Source organism: Hyperoodon ampullatus, assembly GCF_949752795.1.
Source record: "Hyperoodon ampullatus genome assembly, chromosome: 2".
In the NCBI taxonomy this organism is placed as follows: domain Eukaryota; kingdom Metazoa; phylum Chordata; class Mammalia; order Artiodactyla; family Ziphiidae; genus Hyperoodon; species Hyperoodon ampullatus.
In genome coordinates, this window is record NC_136915.1 from 25,682,485 (window position 1) to 25,698,638 (window position 16,154).

General features: G+C 52.6%; 1 protein-coding gene across 1 annotated transcript in view; it reads right to left on the reverse strand.

Moving 5' to 3' along the window:
• Nucleotides 1-3,185: 3,185 nt before the first annotated feature.
• The window catches only part of NKAIN1 (sodium/potassium transporting ATPase interacting 1), a gene marked incomplete at both ends in the record, with an annotated part of 42,141 nt that continues 29,172 nt past the window's right edge, over nucleotides 3,186-16,154 (reverse strand). Inside the window, 6 exon segments of the mRNA XM_079720379.1 lie at nucleotides 3,186-3,248; nucleotides 3,425-3,528; nucleotides 4,565-4,625; nucleotides 4,987-5,184; nucleotides 6,227-6,307; nucleotides 7,720-7,857. Coding sequence (XP_079576505.1) covers nucleotides 3,186-3,248; nucleotides 3,425-3,528; nucleotides 4,565-4,625; nucleotides 4,987-5,184; nucleotides 6,227-6,307; nucleotides 7,720-7,857 — 645 coding nt within the window.

Here is a 16,154-nt window from a genome sequence, read left to right on the forward strand (position 1 = left end):
GCATCGACCATCTGCTATCAGCATCAACTTCTGCTTGCTCACCCCGTGGGCTCCCCACTAGACCATAAACTCCTTATTTTCCTCTGACTCCACGACCAGGAATGGTCCACAGAGGTTTGAATAGTGGACCTGGGCATCCTTATGTAGAACCTCTGGTTCTTGGCCCCTAACTGCATCAAGGTCACGTGGGGATCTTAAAACTCTCAATTCTACCAAATCATTGTGGAAGAATGGGAGGTAACTCCACATGTGTTATTGAGAGAAGATTTCCAAGATTCAGAGTTAGGTGAAAGAAGCAGGGAGTTGAAGAGTGAGTAAAATATGTTACCACTTGTGTGAAAAAGGAAAAAAAAAATTATATAATTTAAAATTTGACTATCTTCGGAAAGATATGAAAAATAAGTAAGAGTACATAGCCCCCTGGAACTTTCTGAATCCTGTACCACATATACTTATTACCTATTCACACACAAAAGTAAAATTTTTAAATTCAAAATACTGATTCTTCTTCTACGGTCAGAAAAGGAGCCAGGATGTCCCAGTTGGGAGGAGGAATCTGTGTCTAAAGCACTGTCTGCCAGCTTCTTCCAAGTCAGGAACTGAATTTTTAGGAAGAGGACAGAGCCAGGATGCAAAGGATATTTGAAAGCATAACCTTACAATGCACTTAACCAGAAAAATAGAAACCTCTCCAAGGGATTGCAAAGCCAGGTTTGGGAACCCACTGATTTAATCCCTTCTCTGAATTTTATGGATGAGGAAAGAGAGGGAGTGTGACTTGCCCAAAGCTACACAGCCAGCCAGAGGGACAGGCCAGTGCCCCAGCAATGTCTGATAATGACAATGACATAAGATTCCCAACCTCTGCCCACCCTCCATGCAAAGACTTCTCCCTCAGAAGACCCTGCCGACTCACAGGGCAGGAGGACAGGAAGACAGAGAAGAAAACACCATCTTTTTAAAATTTTTTATTTATTTATTTATTTTTTGGCTGTGTTGGGTCTTCGTTGCTGCGCGCGGGCTTTCTCTAGTTGCGGCAAGCGAGGGCTACTCTTTGTTGCGGTGCATGGGCTTCTCATTGTGGTAGCTTCTCTTTGTTGCAGAGCACAGGCTCTAGGCACGAGGGCTGCAGTAGTTGTGGCACGCGGGCTCCGGAGCTGTGGCTCACGGGCTCTAGAGTGCAGGCTCAGTAGTTGTGGCACACGGGCTTAGTTGCTCCATGGCACGTGGGATCTTCCCGGACCAGGGCTCGTGGCACATGGGATCTTCCCGGACCATTGGCAGGCGGGTTCTTAACCACTGCACCACCAGGGAAGTCGGAAAACACCATCTTTAATCAACCCACCTGCACAGAAACCAGGGCAACACTCCCTGCCTTGCAAGGTCCCAGTGAGAAGAAAACTCAGTCTCCTTGAAAAAACCATCTTACAAAAACAAAAGGCTTCAAAGCACCAGTGGCTCAAGTTGTTGAGTAGAAAGGGGGTTGGGGGTCGGGGGTGAGATGACAGCTGGCTGGGGGTGGCTCTGAGAAGAGAGGGCTGGAGGCAGGACTTGGTCCAGGAGCAGAGCAGCAGCCAGGCCTGAAGGGAACTGTTGCCCTCCTGAGCTGTACCCACAGCTAACCAGGCTCACCATTTGGGCCCTTGGGCCCTGTAGTGACCAGAGGGACTCCTGGGTTTGGCTCTTTGGCACAGACCTGCAGATGGGATGGTGGGGTGGGGTCCAAGTTCAGGATATTTTGGCCTTAGATGGGAGGGAATGCTAGATCAGAGGGTGGGGAGCAAGGAATTGTCACCATGGATGGGCTCAGGTGTGCAACCGTCTGTATTTCCATCTGGTTCCCCCGTGCCTCCCACCCTCCTTCCTAAGCCAGGACCACTCCTATTTCACAAACTGGAAGCTGAGGCCTGATCCTCCTGCCCTCAGAGTCACCAGCCAGCACACAGGATGAAGGGTCCTCAGAGGGGTCTGTGGAGGGAGGTGAGGAGAATGAGCCCTCATCTCTACTTGCTCTTAAGGAAGGGTGCTGGCCCTCCAGACCCCCCACTATGACCCACACCCCCATTCTGCCTCTTCAGAACAACTTCTGGATTTCTTAGAGGTTGCTTCTGGACACCGGCATGATCATGAACACTGGTGATCTTTGAACACTGTTGACCAGGCAGCACAGATGAGCCCTTTTCCACTCTGGAACACAGGTCTTCCAGCTGGTGAGGTGGATGGAGTTGGCATCCATCTGCCACCAGGGGTTGGCAGAGTTGCTGAAGGGGTGGGGGATAATGGGTGCAGCAGGCTCAGGGACGTGGAAGGGGGTGGGGTGACTGAGTCGTGTCCCCCCTTTGCTAGAGAGAGCTTGAAAGCTTTGCCAAGGGTGGACAGAGGCCGAGTCTAAGAAGGCTTCCCTGTGGGTCAGGCTGAATTCAGGGCTCTGGGATCCGTCCATCCTGTCCCCAACAAGAGAACGAATATATTGCTTCAAGAGAGGAGTTAGCAAGTGGTGGTGGTGGTATGTGAGTGTGGTGTATATCACATGGGTTCTAGAGTGTCCAAGCTGGAAGGGGGCTTGGAAATGGGTTTTGGAGTCTGAAACTACAGATCATATTCAAGGCCTGCCGCCACCAAAAGCCCAGCTGTGTGGCCTCAAGCAAATTGCTTTACACCTCTGGGCCTCAGTTTCCATATCTGCAAAATGGGGATTATATAAAATCCCAGTATAGCCCAGGGAATTGAGAGTCAAATGAAAAGGCTAGAAAGAGCTCCATTTACGAAGGGATTATTTTAATTATTTGAGGTGGGAAACTGAGGCCCAGAGAGGGCAAGGGCTTTGCCAGATGTCACATAGAGAGTTAGTGATGGAGCTGCGATTAGAACCCAGAACTCCTGCTTCTAGTTCAGGGTAACTTTCCCCAGGGCTGGTGAATGACTGTGGTGAAACGGGGGTGAGTCTGTCTGTCCTGTCTTTCTCTCTGGACAGGGGACAGGATACTGGGTGAAGAAAGGTGAAAGGAAGAGGCTGGAGAAGGGCGGGAGGCTCCAGCACACGCCAAGGTGGAGATAAAAAAATACAAACCCCGCGAACCCCCTCCCCCGCCCCACCCCCGCCCCACCCCTTAAGTCCAGGCTGCTAAGCGCCAAGTCCAAGTCCGCTTCGGACCCATATCAAGCCGACCCAGGCTGCAGTCCGGTCAGCGAGCCGCCAGGGGGCACGCCTGCCATCTTGGCCGGAGCTCGCGGCTGCGGCGGTCAGTCTAGCCGCAGGGGTGGTCGTAGGGCAGAAGCTACTACCCCGCCCTGCAGGAAACAAAGGCAGGTTAGGGAAGTGGACCCCTAAGTAGAGAGGCGGAGAGATCCGGCTGCCCTCTCCGCTCCTCCCTCCCCTTCTTTCTCCTACACTAACGCCCGCGCCCGGGTCCCTCCACCCCACCCTGCTCCGCGCCATGACCCACGTGTACAGAGGCTGCAGTTGTAAATGCGACGTCTTCTGGGGCGCCTGGTATCCATAGGAGTCAAAACCGCCGATGAAATCAACTGCGGAAGGGCAGATGCCACGTGGTTAGAGATGGGCCTGTGAAGGGGGCAAGTTATGGGAGGCTGGGTCCTGAAAGGGAGGAATCTGAGGCCGGACCCTGTACACGGCCTTAGGGGTTGGGCTTTGCTCCAGTGTCCTGATGGATGGGCCAAGGCCCAAGAGGATAGAGAGCTGGGGGGGGGGATGGGGAGGGTGGCCCTTTAAGGGAGAAAGCTGCGGGGAGGCAAGACCTGTTGGGGGTGGGAGTGGGACCAACTGGGAATGGGCGGTGCTTGACAGGAGTGGGGCTGTGGAGCCCCTCAGAGCGACAGGAAGGGGCCTAAGAGGGGCAGGTAGGGGGGCAGTGCTGGAGCCTTGGATTGGGCACCTGGACGTCTGGGCTGAGGCCCAGAATGGGCTGGCTATGCAGATCCCCACTCACCCTGCTGCCTCTTCTTCCCCAGCCCCCAGAGGGGCCCCTTAAATCAGGGGTCCCCAACCCCCAGCCCTTAGGAACTGGGCCGCACAGCAGGTGAGCGGCAGGCAAGTGAGCGGCAGGCAAGCGAGCGAAGCTTCATCTGTATTTACATCCGCTCCCCATTGCTCACATTACCGCCTGAGCTCCGCCTCCTGTCAGATCAGCGGTGGCATTAGATTCTCATAGGAGCAATAACCCTACTGTGAACTGCGCACGCAAGGGATCTAGGTTGCACGCTTCTTATGAGAATCTAATGCCTGATGATCTGAGGGGGAGCTGAGGCCGTGATGCTAGTGATGGGGAGCGGCTGCAAATACAGATTATCATTAGCAGAGAGGTTTGACTGCACAGAGGCCATAATCAATCAATGCACTTGAATCGTCCCGAAAGCACCCCCCGACCCGCCATCCATGGAAAAACTGTCTTCCATGAAACCGGTCCCTGGTGCCAAAAAGGTTGGGGACCGCTGCCTTAAATAACCCAGGGCTCCCTCCTGCTCTGGCCCCTGTCCAGGGTGCTGACTGCGTGGGGTGGCCCGCGGCCAGGTTTCCCCAGGTCCCTAGGGGCTCCGCACTCACAGCTGTCCTCCTCCTCCAGGAATACTTTGCTCACGTAGCAGGCGAACACGAAGCCGAACAGCTGGGGGAGGACACAGCGCGTCAGAGAGGGAGGGAGGGAGGAGAGGGAAGCTCTTCCTTCACCCCCTGCCTGGCCCTGCCCACCCCCGCGGGGGGGGGGGGCGTGTGTGCTAAGAGGAAGGCAAACCGATAACAACTCCAAGTCAAATGACTGCGCCTTAAACTTAATATACCTGGTTCTATTCTCCGTTCTGGGAGTGTGATTTTGGACAAGTAATTATTTTACCTCTTTGAGCCTCAGTTTCCCCAGTTGGATCTGGGCAATACCTTACTGGCTTGTTAAGAGGAAACAGGATTATGTAACTGTGTGTGTAAAGTGCCTAGGGCAGGGCTGGGACAGGCAGGGGGACAGGAGAACTCACAGCCAGGAAGATCTGCAGGGCACTGCTGAGTGCTTCAATGTAGGGATAGTCAAGCAGGCAGCCGGTGACCGAGATGACATGGTGGTCCTCCAGGGCCAGGCGGGAGTTCAGGACAGGTGTCACCAGGCAGCCTGGCCCGTTCTCCATCCACCAGGAGCGGTGCAGGGATGTGTTGAAGGTCATGATGAAGTCCCGGTCCTAGGGGCAGAGGGGCCTAGGATACTGAGCTTGGGCCGGAGGCGGTGGGGGGTTGGGAGGGGAGGAAATCCTCCCCAGGCTCCAGGAGACTTTTTTTTTTTTTTTTTTTTTTGGCAGCACCGCACTTCTTGTGGGATCCTAGTTCCCTGACCAGGGATCGAACCCAGGCGCCAGCAGTGAAAGTGCCAAGTCCTAACCACTGGACCGCCAGGGAATTCCCTCCAGAAGACTTTATATAAGGTCTGCTTCACACCTGGGTTGTTGTAACAGCTTCCTTTTCTGGCTTGATTTGTGAAAGGTATGGAGGAAGTCTGTATCTGCAATTCTACATTTGGCCAGTAGGTGGCGCTTGATGACCATGCAGGCCTCACTCCTCTATCAGAGATGGAAGGGGCTGGTTCAAACCCACAGGAGTCTCAGAATTTCAGGGCTGGAAGGGACATTAATGGGGACCGGGTCCAATTATCCAGCTGTTGGTGAAATCCTCAATACAGGCCCCTTCACAGCCCATTCAGCCTCTCCACTGCTCCCTGTGTGTGACCCTGGGCAAACCTCTCCTCTTTAGACCTTGGTCTCCCCTTTTGAAATGGAGAAGGCTGGCCTACATCAGAAGTTCTTACCCACGTGTGCATCTATGTTTTCCTCAGTCCATTCACTCAGTCAGTCCATTAACAAATATTCACCGCATGCTGACTTGGTGCCAAGCACTGAGATGTTCGATCTCCTTTCATCCCCTCAGCAACCATATGAAATTGGGGTTTCTATTAACTATACTTACTAGATGAGGAAACTGAAGCTCAGAGAGGGTAAGCCACCCTCTGGACTGCGAGGGAATTCCCCATCATTTGTTTATAAGAAGTACGGAGGATGCCAGAAATGAAAACGTAGGGATGGGGGATGGGGAGCACAGGTGACTCGAATGTGTAAAAGGGCAGTCTCTTCAAGAGATGATGCCCCTGAGACCCACCCCACAGGAGCCCTTGGGGCAGGGGAGGGGAAAGGTCAGGCTCTGCCCTCTGGTACTGCCAGGCCTGAGGCTTACCTGGGACAGCTGTCCAACCTCCAAGTAGAAGCAGATGATAAACGCATTCCAGCCAACCCAAAGCACCAGCCAGGCTGCATACTGGGGAAAGCAGAGGTGGGATCAGGGTGGGGCCTGGAGGAGTGGGGACGGGGCGGGTCAATGGACTGAGGAGACCTTTGCAGGGGAAACTATGACAATGCCTCACTCAGAGAGCAATATAGTTTACAGATCATTTTCCATCCATCCAGTCCTTATCAGAGCCCTGCAGGGAAGGCGCTGTCTTTCTCTTTAAAGGTAACTAAGTTAAGGCTCAGAGAGGTTTACATTTTCCAAGATCACACAGCTAGGAAGAGGTAGGGCTGGCATGCAAACCTAAGTCCTCCGGTAGCTAATCCTATCCACTCTGCAGAGAACCACAGACACCGGGTGACATCCTACCCATGGCAAAGAACTAGAGAGGAGCTGGGTATTTCCACCCAAATCCTGTGCCTAAGCCAGTGGCAGCCGTCTGGCAGACAGTGCCATTTACAGTGGTGCTGGGGGCTTTCCTGAGAACTGGAGAGAAGGGTCTTCTTATCTCAGGTGAGGGAGAGCTTTGGAAGGGCCCTGTTCACCTGGCTTCTGGAACTGAGCCTGTGGGAGGTGTGGAGAAGCCCTAGAATGAGCGCGAGTGGGCTCTGGGTGGGGGGGGCGCATAACATTACATGGCATTGTTACTTTGGGTGTCAAGCATTTCTGTAGTAAAGCCTTTTCCCTCAAGAGAGGTGTATAAATGAGTCACTGAGGAAGAGCAAGGGACAAGGATGAGACTAGTTGAAAACAGGAGTTTGATAATCAAGGACCAGAGTTTGGAAAGAGGAAGTAGGAGGAGGGAGCCAGGGACATAATGCACTCCTGGGATCAGGGCACAGGAGGCACTGGCCTCAAGGCCACACTAGCCACACTAGACCGCATTTTTGATGAACATCAAGGGACAGAAGCCAAGCCTTCCTGAAGCAACTTGAGAAACCAAACAAGACAAAGCCCATCCCTCGCACGGGCTTACTGGGCAGCGTGGTGATGCGGCAGGAGCCTTCGCTCTGGACAGGATGCTCTAACCCTGCCACTTATTAGCTGTGTGACTTTAGGAAGCCTTGTCACCTTTCTGAGCCTCATTTCCTCATCTGGAAAATGGAGATAAGATATACTTCGCAGGGCTGTCGTAAAGATAAGTAAAGCAGGTGAAACTCTTAACACGTGCCTGGCATATGGTAGGCACTCACTAAATGATATACCTTGTTAATATTTGGAATTTTCTGTAGAAAATTCTTTAGGAAAAATACTAATTTTGTCTCCACTGAGCAAAGAAGCATTGGGATTTGAACATCCACATCACCAGCTGGGCTGGAGCCAAGACAGAGGCTGGGGTCTAGGTGCCCAGGGTGGAGGGCAGCTTTGGCTGGAGGACGAGGTGGGAACAGATGGGGATGAGAAGAGGGGGTTGGCTTGTGCAGAGGCCAAGTGAGCCATACCAGAATGAGGTACCGGGAGCGGTACTGCACGGTACCAAAGATGCCCAGGATAACTGCCATGATGTGCAGGAAGTTGGCTAGGATAGGAGCCCACTGGTAGCCCAGGAAGTCAAAGATCTGCCGCTCCAACGCAGCCACCTGTGGGAAAGAGCAGGCTGAGGCCACAGTCACCACCTAAAAAAAGGAGGACAGGTACTCCTTTTCAACCCTGTGGAGCAGGTGACACCAGTTACCATGGTGATGAGGAACCATGACCTGATTATACACAAGTCTCAGAGCCATCCCAGCCCTGCAGTACCAAAGGGATGCTGGGAGGTGAGGACAGGTCTGTGAGGATGAGCGGGACAGAGCCCTGTGCATCACTTTCGGGTGGGCTAAAGGGAAATGGGAGCCAGGGTTCAGAACGCCTTCCTCCCTGCCAAGAAGCCTCACCATTGGCACCTATACTTTCCCTGGGGGGCGGGTCTCTGCCCGTGTAGTCAGGATCCAGACTGCCTCCCCCTAGCTCTGGCCTAGGGCTGAGCCAGGGCCTTGGAGACCCCAGGGAAGCCCGGGGGCTCAGTCACGTTCTTCCAAGGACCCCTATCTGGAGGTTGCCCTGGTCCATGGGATCCATGGGCTACAGAGAAAAGATTTTTTTTCACTCCCTGTCCCTGAGGGAGCTGTAGTAGGTTGCACAATTGGCCTAAAATTCTTTCTCTTCCTATTTCCATGCTCTTTAGCAGTGCCCTCGCACACTAATTTTGTGCTTGGTCATGTGACTTGCTTTGTCTAAGGGGACTTTAGCAAAGAGGAAGCAAGTGAAGGCTTGAAAAACGCCGGTGCATTGGAGCTTGCCCACTTGTTACACTTGTAACACAGAGAACACCTTGTGAAAGAGCTCAAGCCGACCTGCTGGAGGAAGAGAGTCCACAGGGAAAAGAACCAAGGCACCCCAGCTAATAGCCAGTCAACCATCAACACACAGGAGTGAGGCCATCCTAGATCATTCAGATGCTAGCCAACCCACCAACTGACCAAAGACAGGTCGCCAGACCAAAAATTCTCCCAGCTGGCCCACAGAATCGTGAGCTAAATAAAATGGTTGTTTTATTTTTTATTATTATTTTTCTTCAATTTTTGGCTGTGCCACGCGGCTTTCAAGATCTTAGTTCCCTGACCAGGGATCGAACCCAGGCCCATGGCAGTGAAAGTGCTGAGTCCTAACCACTGGACCACCAGGGAATTCCCTAAAATGGCTGTTTTAAACCACTACATTTTGGAGGGATTTGTTACACAGCAAAAGGTAACTGATACAGGACTCAGTCAACACTCCCTTTCCAGAAGCCCCTGGTTCAACCTTTCAGCTGATACATTTAGGAACAAAGGTACCAAGGATACCAGTTGTTATTGACTGTCCCATATTCCTTCTTCTGTTGACAGAACTTATCTCTTTCTTTTGGAAACTGCGTCCCAGACCCCCAGTCCATGTGGCTTGGGTGGGGCTGAGCCCACTTCTAATTTCTTTTTTTCTTCTTTTTTTTAAAAAATAAGTTTATTTTATTTATTTATTTTTGGCTGTGTTGGGTCTTCGATCCTGCGTGCTGGCTTTCTCTAGTTGCGGCAAGTGGGGGCTACTCTTCGTTCCGGTGCACGGGCTTCTCATTGCAGTGGTTTCGCTTGTTGCAGAGCACGGGCTCTAGGCACGTGAGCTTCAGTAGTTGTGGCATGCGGGCTCAGTTGTTGTGGCTCATGGGCTCTAGAGCGCAGGCTTGGTAGTTGTGGCGCATGGGCTTGGTTGCTCTGCGGCATGTGGGATCTTCCCGGACCAGGGCTTGAACCCGTGTCCCCTGCATTGGCAGGCGGATTCCTAACCACTGCGCCACCAGGGAAGTCTCCCCACTTCTAATTTCTGCAGTGGGCTACTGACCCAATTCTAAGCAAATAGGCAACACACAGTGATCTGTCCAGGGATGGGCACTCAGCCTGCACTCTGAGAGTTATCCTGGATACTTGCTGGGGCATCAGGACAGAGATGCCACCTGCCAAGATACCTGGATGGGCGTAGTGTCAGCTGAGAACTGTTGGTGGCTGTCTTTGCCACCACTTGGGGGACAGCTTGCTTGAGGAGGAAGCCAAAGCTAAAGGAAAGAGAGTGAGGGAGGAAGAGTGAACAAGCAAGGGGAGTGTCTCGGAGACATCGTTTTAGGTCTGAGGATCTAGCCATGCCTAATCAAATTCTCCCTCCTTGTACTTCTGATTCTGTTACTTGCACCCAAGAGTCCTGACTACATAGAAGGAGAGAGAAGAGGGTCTGCCTAGGGAGGAAGAAAGAAGATCCTGATAAAGTAAGAAGATCCCAGAAGCCTTTTTCCTGGCAGGGAGGCAAGAGGAGATGGAGCTAATGGTACCACACAGATGGCAAAGCTTGGGCAGAAACCCAGGAAGCTGCAGGCCCAACTCTGGCACCCACCCACCTGGCACCAGCCTGCCTCTTGCTGGTGACTCCCCTCCCAGAGCTCTGTAGATTGTAAAGAGCCTTCCAAGTTCATCTCTCACTGGATACTTCTTGGCAGAAAGGCACTGCTGAGATCATTAACTCAGAAGAAAGAAACCATGAGGCTCAGAGAGGGGAAGTGACTTGCCCAAGGTCACACAGCAGGTAGGTGGCAGAGCCAGACAGCCATTCTGCCTTTGTCTGCCTCCTGTCCCACCTTGGCACCAACACACCACCTTTCCCAGTTGGCACTGGCTCGGGAGTTAAGACATGTGGTTTCTGGTTGAGAGTCTGACACTGATTCCTGGCTTACTTGGGCAGGCTACCTTCTCTGTGGGTCTTGAGATCCTCTTACATAGAGGCTGCCAGACTAAATGACCTCTAAGGGCCCTTCTGGTTTTGAATCCAGCGGCCTGCCAACCTTGGGGGAGAAACTCCCCAGGCTGCTTCCCCTCCCAAAAGCTCCTGCCCCACTTCTCTTCTCCTTTCTACCCTGACTCTGCTAGGCCTTAGGGGGTCCTGGTGGTTTGGGGTCCAGCTGGATACTCTCGACTCAGCTGGCACAGGGTCCTGGCAAGGAGGGTGAGACAGAGTTGCCCAGGCTCATAGTGTAGTTGGGGAGACACCCTGCCTGGATACAACTACCTAAACCTGACATCACCCTTACCCCCACTCTGGCCCTAGCTCAAAATCCCTGTGTTCTCAGGGACCTCATTGATAGAGTGAGCAGCACTGGAGTCACTAAAACTCAAGTTCAAACTGCAGTTCTGCTGTGTGACTTAGGGCAAATTACTTTCCCTCTCTGAGCCTATTTCTTTAACTATAAATGGGGAAGATAATCCCTCCCCTGAGAAGTTGTTGTGAGGATATGGAGACATCACATAAACTAATAATTAGACTTAATATATGGTGGTTAATTAGTAGGGGACCTAACAGTCAAAGCTTCTTAGTTGGGCTTTGAAGGCTGCTAGGATCTGGCTCAATCCTTTATTCCCAGCCAGTTCCTGCCCCCAAGCAGCTGAAATAACAGTTGAGGATCCACCGTCATTTCCCTTTCCTTATATCCAAGTCCTCCTTGGTTTTCAAAACATAGCACAATTTTCTCCGTTCCTAGGAAGACCTCCCGACTGGCCCAAAGGGATCTCTCTTTCCACTGAATATGGAACACTGGCTGTTCTTGTCACTCTGAGCCATACTCCCAGCCTCCCTCCAACCTCCCATCCAACAACTGCCCACTCATTCATCAAAACACCATCCACATCCATTTACTCCTCCATCTGACATCTGACATGCCCTCATCCATCCAGGGTACATCATTTATTTATTCACAGAACGTTTAGTCTGTGTCAGGCCCTGTGCTGGCGCTGGGATGCTGAAATGAATACGTTGCAGTCCCTGCCCTTTGGGAACTCAGAGCCTAGGAGGGAAGACGGATGGAAAATTGGACAGTTAAAAACCACTGTGAGGGCTTCCCTGGTGGCGCGGTGGTTGGGAGTCCGCCTGCCGATGCAGGGGACGCGGGTTCATGCCCCAGTCCGGGAAGATCCCACATGCCGCGGAGCAGCTGGGCCCGTGAGCCATGGCCGCTGAGCCTGCGCGTCCGGAGCCCGTGCTCCGCAACGGGAGAGGCCACAACAGTGAGAGGCCCGCGTACCGGAAAAAAAAAAAAACCACTGTGATCAGCGGGATAACCCAGGCCTGAACGATGCCTCTCCCTCCAATGGTGAGTGCAGAAATTGATGTAAATAAATAAATAGTTTAATTGAGATTCAGTGTCTTATAAATAACCCCAATTCTAAAGTTGTTATCTTTTATTCAAAAACCAAGTCAAATATTCCAGAACTCCTGCTTCTGCAGCAGTGACATGCAGGTAATTAACAAATAAAGATAAGAACAAAAAATAGGAGGAATATCTTCCCCATCTGGTTGCAATGGCTTAGAAACAATAATCTCAGGGCTGCAGTGGTTGTAAATCATAACTGGCCTTGGAGTGTCTCTTTTTTTCTTCTTCCTTTTGGCCGTACTGCTCTGCATGTGGGATCTTACTTCCCCAACCAGGGATCAAACCTGTGCCCCTTGCACTGGAAGTGCAGAGTCTTAACCACTGGACCATCAGGGAAGTGCCTAGAGTGTCTTTTTTACTTTGATGGGAGGACTTGTGTGGAGACAATAGCAACCTACTCCTTTGCAAAAAGTTCAAGTACACGTGCATTGAGGGGGAAAAAGTGACTTCGGGGGGCTTCCCTGGTGGTGCAGTGGTTAAGAATCTGCCGGCCAATGCAGGGGACACAGGTTCGAGCCCTGGTCCGGGAAGATTCCACATGCCACAGAGCAACTAAGCCCGTGCTCCACAACTACTGAGCCTGTGCTTTAGAGCCCACGAGCCACAACTACTGAAGCCTGCGCGCCTAGAGCCTGTGCTCCCCAACAAGACAAACCACCACAATGAGAAGCCCACGCACTGCAACAAAGAGTAGCTCCTGCTCGCCGCAACTAGAGAAAGCCCACACACAGCAACAAAGACCCAACGCAGCCAAATTAATTAATTAATTATTTAAAAAATAATAATTCAGGGATATTTTTTCCCTGACTTCAGGGATATTTTTTCCTGGTCAGCCTACAAGTCAGGTGAGGCTGGCTTCTTGGGTCTCTCTCCTAAGTGGGCCAGCACAGAAGCTTCTGTGGGCAACTGCTGTAGCCTCCTGCCTGATCTCCTGGCAGAAGGAGGTTGCCTACCAACCTACCGAATGTTTTTTCTAAAGCACAAATCTGGTCGAATCACTCTGCCATCAATGCAGCCCAGAGAGCCTGGGGTGATCCCTATGGCCTCTGGGCCAGCCAATCCCCCGGTCACAAGGACCCCAGATAAGCGGGATGAGTCCCCTGACTGTAGTCCCAGAAAGACAGGTGCGATCCAGTCCCCCCAGCCTCACAGCCCTGTCCGGATCTGTCAATGCCCACAGAGTAAGTCCCACTTTCCTGCCCATTGGTCCTCTCTGCCCTTGATCTCCACAACGCTCTGTGCCGCTTCCTCTGACCCAGCCCTCCCCTGGCCCCCGGCCCCCTTTCATGACTCCTTCCATACCAGCAAGTGTCTCTACGGCCTTGGCGCCTTCCCTAAGGGGTCCCCCCACCCCTTAAACGTTGCACCCAAGGACGTTGTTTTCCCTGTAGTCTTCTCAGTGACTCTGTTTCTCTTCTCTCATCCCATGCTCCTCAGGCCCAAAGGTGGGGTTGGTATCCTCTGGGGTCTCCAAACTGCCTGCAGAACTGTGCGACCCAGTGGCTATACCACCCTCATCCACTGCTGGACTCATCATCCACTGGCCTCCAGGTCTTGTCCCTTCCTTGAAAACGATCCCATGACCTCTGCATCATCCTGGTCAACTCTGACATCTGGGGGCCACCCCCTCCAGCACCCTAACCTCTCAAGTCCTCTCCCATGACCTTTGCTTCCATTCTTCCTTGTCCATGGCCACTTCTTGGAATGTGTCATCACCCATAACTGCCCTGCCTCGAAAGTCGCCAATTTGAGAGCCCCTCTCAGACACCCCAGCTTCTTCCAACACCCTTCACGATGATGGGCCCATCAGCTTACTGGGATCACATGACCCTTCACTTCACCATCAGCTTTGCCTGTAACCCAAACTGTCATACTCCTCTGCCTTTTCATCACGTCTGTGAGGAAAAGCCCACACCTGGATAAACCCAATTAATAGTTTTCTCAGTTCTCACAAAGCAGCCAAGCACTTCCAGAGAAAGTCACTCCACGGGGCAGACTGGGGCCACTGGAGATCTGGAATCATTGACTCCAAGAAGCTCCCCGATGCTGTCCCACAACCCAACTAGGCTTCCCTGAGGAACTCACTCCTCCTAATACTTCAGATCTTCTTGCTGTCCTCAACCCTCCTGGGTCCCCTTCGCCCTCACGCCGGTAAAGACCTGGTCTCCCCCCACCCCCTCCCCGCACTAAAGGCCAATGCCTCCTCCTGCATTCTGAACCCCATCTTCTACCTCCTCGGGAGCCCACATCATCCACGATCTCTTCTCTTGTAAACCCAACCTCTTCCCTGCCCAGAATCCTTCCTACTGGCTCCTAAACATGCTTAAGCCTCTTCTACTGAAAAAAAAAAAAAAAAAAATAGAAAGTCCCCTTTTCCCCCTCCAACTAATGCCTTATCTAGCCCAATGCTCCCACATCCAAAACTGTTTAAAGGTCTCCACGCCCTCCCTGCTACTCACCCCTCCACCCACTTGCTACAATTTGGTCCAGGGGTTAGGAGCAGAGCTGGGTTGGAATCCTGTTGCCGCTGGTTTTTCTACAACTCTGGACAAGTCACTTAACCTCTCTGTGCCTCAGTTTTCTCACCAACAAAATGGGTATGATTCATAGTACTTCCTTCATCTGGTCGTGAGGAGAGTCAGCATTATTTAAAATTATATTCCGCTGCAGAGCTCCCTGCCTCCCCCCTTGCTTTATTTTCTCCACGGCACTTATCATTGCCTAACATACTATTCACGCCTTATTCACTGTCTTCTGCATTAGAAGGCAAACTCGAGAGTGGGGATGTTCACTGCTGCATTTCCAGCGGCGAGAGCCGTGCCTGGCGCACGCATTCTCCACCTCCTTGGCCTGATTCCGGTGCAGCCCATCCTCCTGCGCAGTCAGGCCCCTAAGTATCAGAGCACCTCAGGGCCACAGCCCGGCCCCTCTTCACACTCCACGTGTCCCAGCAAATGCGTGTCCCCCCCAGCTTCAGTTCCTTCAGCCTCCAGCCCCTTTATAACCAAGTACCCATTGGATGGTTCATCATGAACTTAATACGTCCAAACCTGGTCCATTTGCAGTGATGTGGGCCCCATGATGTGTCCAGCTGCATGACCTAGAAAGGTAAGCTGTAGGCCCTGGTCTTCCTGCTGCTCACCTGCGTTCCCAGTCTGTCATCAACTGGCTCTCTGCTCTTCTGAATCTCTCTCACATCTGGCCACCTTCCTCCCTCTACCTTCTCTCACCTGGCCACCTGCAATACCAGCCCCCAGTCTACTTCAAGCCTAACCCACCCCTCTTTCCGGAGTGAAGCTTCCACGAGGCTCCCCTGCTGCCCCTCCCCCTGCCCTTAGCTCCCCACCCCCATCCCTGATTATTTATTTATTGGGTAGCTGCCAGCTGAGGGGGATGCAGTTGCCATGGGAACTTTCAGCCCCGAGTCAGGGCTGCCTCTGCTCTCAGTAGGATGCTCTTGTCTGTCTAGACGCCAACCCCAGGAGCCCAACACCAGGTGGGGGGTTGGGGGTGGGGAGTGAGAAATGAATAATGCAGATGGGCCCACCCCGGCCCCCAGGAAGCCGGCTGGGGGAGAGGGCGGGCAGAGGGCTGGGCTTGGGGCCACAAAACCTATCAGAAGCCTCTTGTGTCCAAGCCCTTGCCAGCCAGTTCTGCAAGTCAACTACTTTCCTGTCCAAAATTCCAGCCATATCACCAGGGGACTTAGATACAGAAGTCAGGCTGTCTGGGGAACGATGAGGAATGGGCTCCTGAAGTTTCTGGAGAATAGTTTGGTCGCGCCTGGTCTCCTCTACTGACTTTAGTTCACAGAGATGCTGAGGTGGGAAGAACCCGCCATTGGGGGTCAGGCACACCTGAGTTCCATTCCCAGCTCAGTCCCTGACTCACTGTGGGACCTCAGGCAAGTTACTCCCCCTTTCTGAGCCAGCTGTTTCCTCACTGGGAAAACGTCCTGAGGATTTGGACAGTGCATGTAAAGCTCTCATCCCGGTACTTGGTACACAGTTGGTGCTCAGGATATGACTGCAGCCTTTGCTGCATCCCCAAACTCAAGCCCCCCTTTTCCCAATGGATTTCTGAGGCAGCTGACAAAATTGAACTCGACTCAGCCCCTCATCCGTGAAATGAGGTAGTGGGATTGAAGCTGCAGATGGCAGAACTGGAAGGACCCCT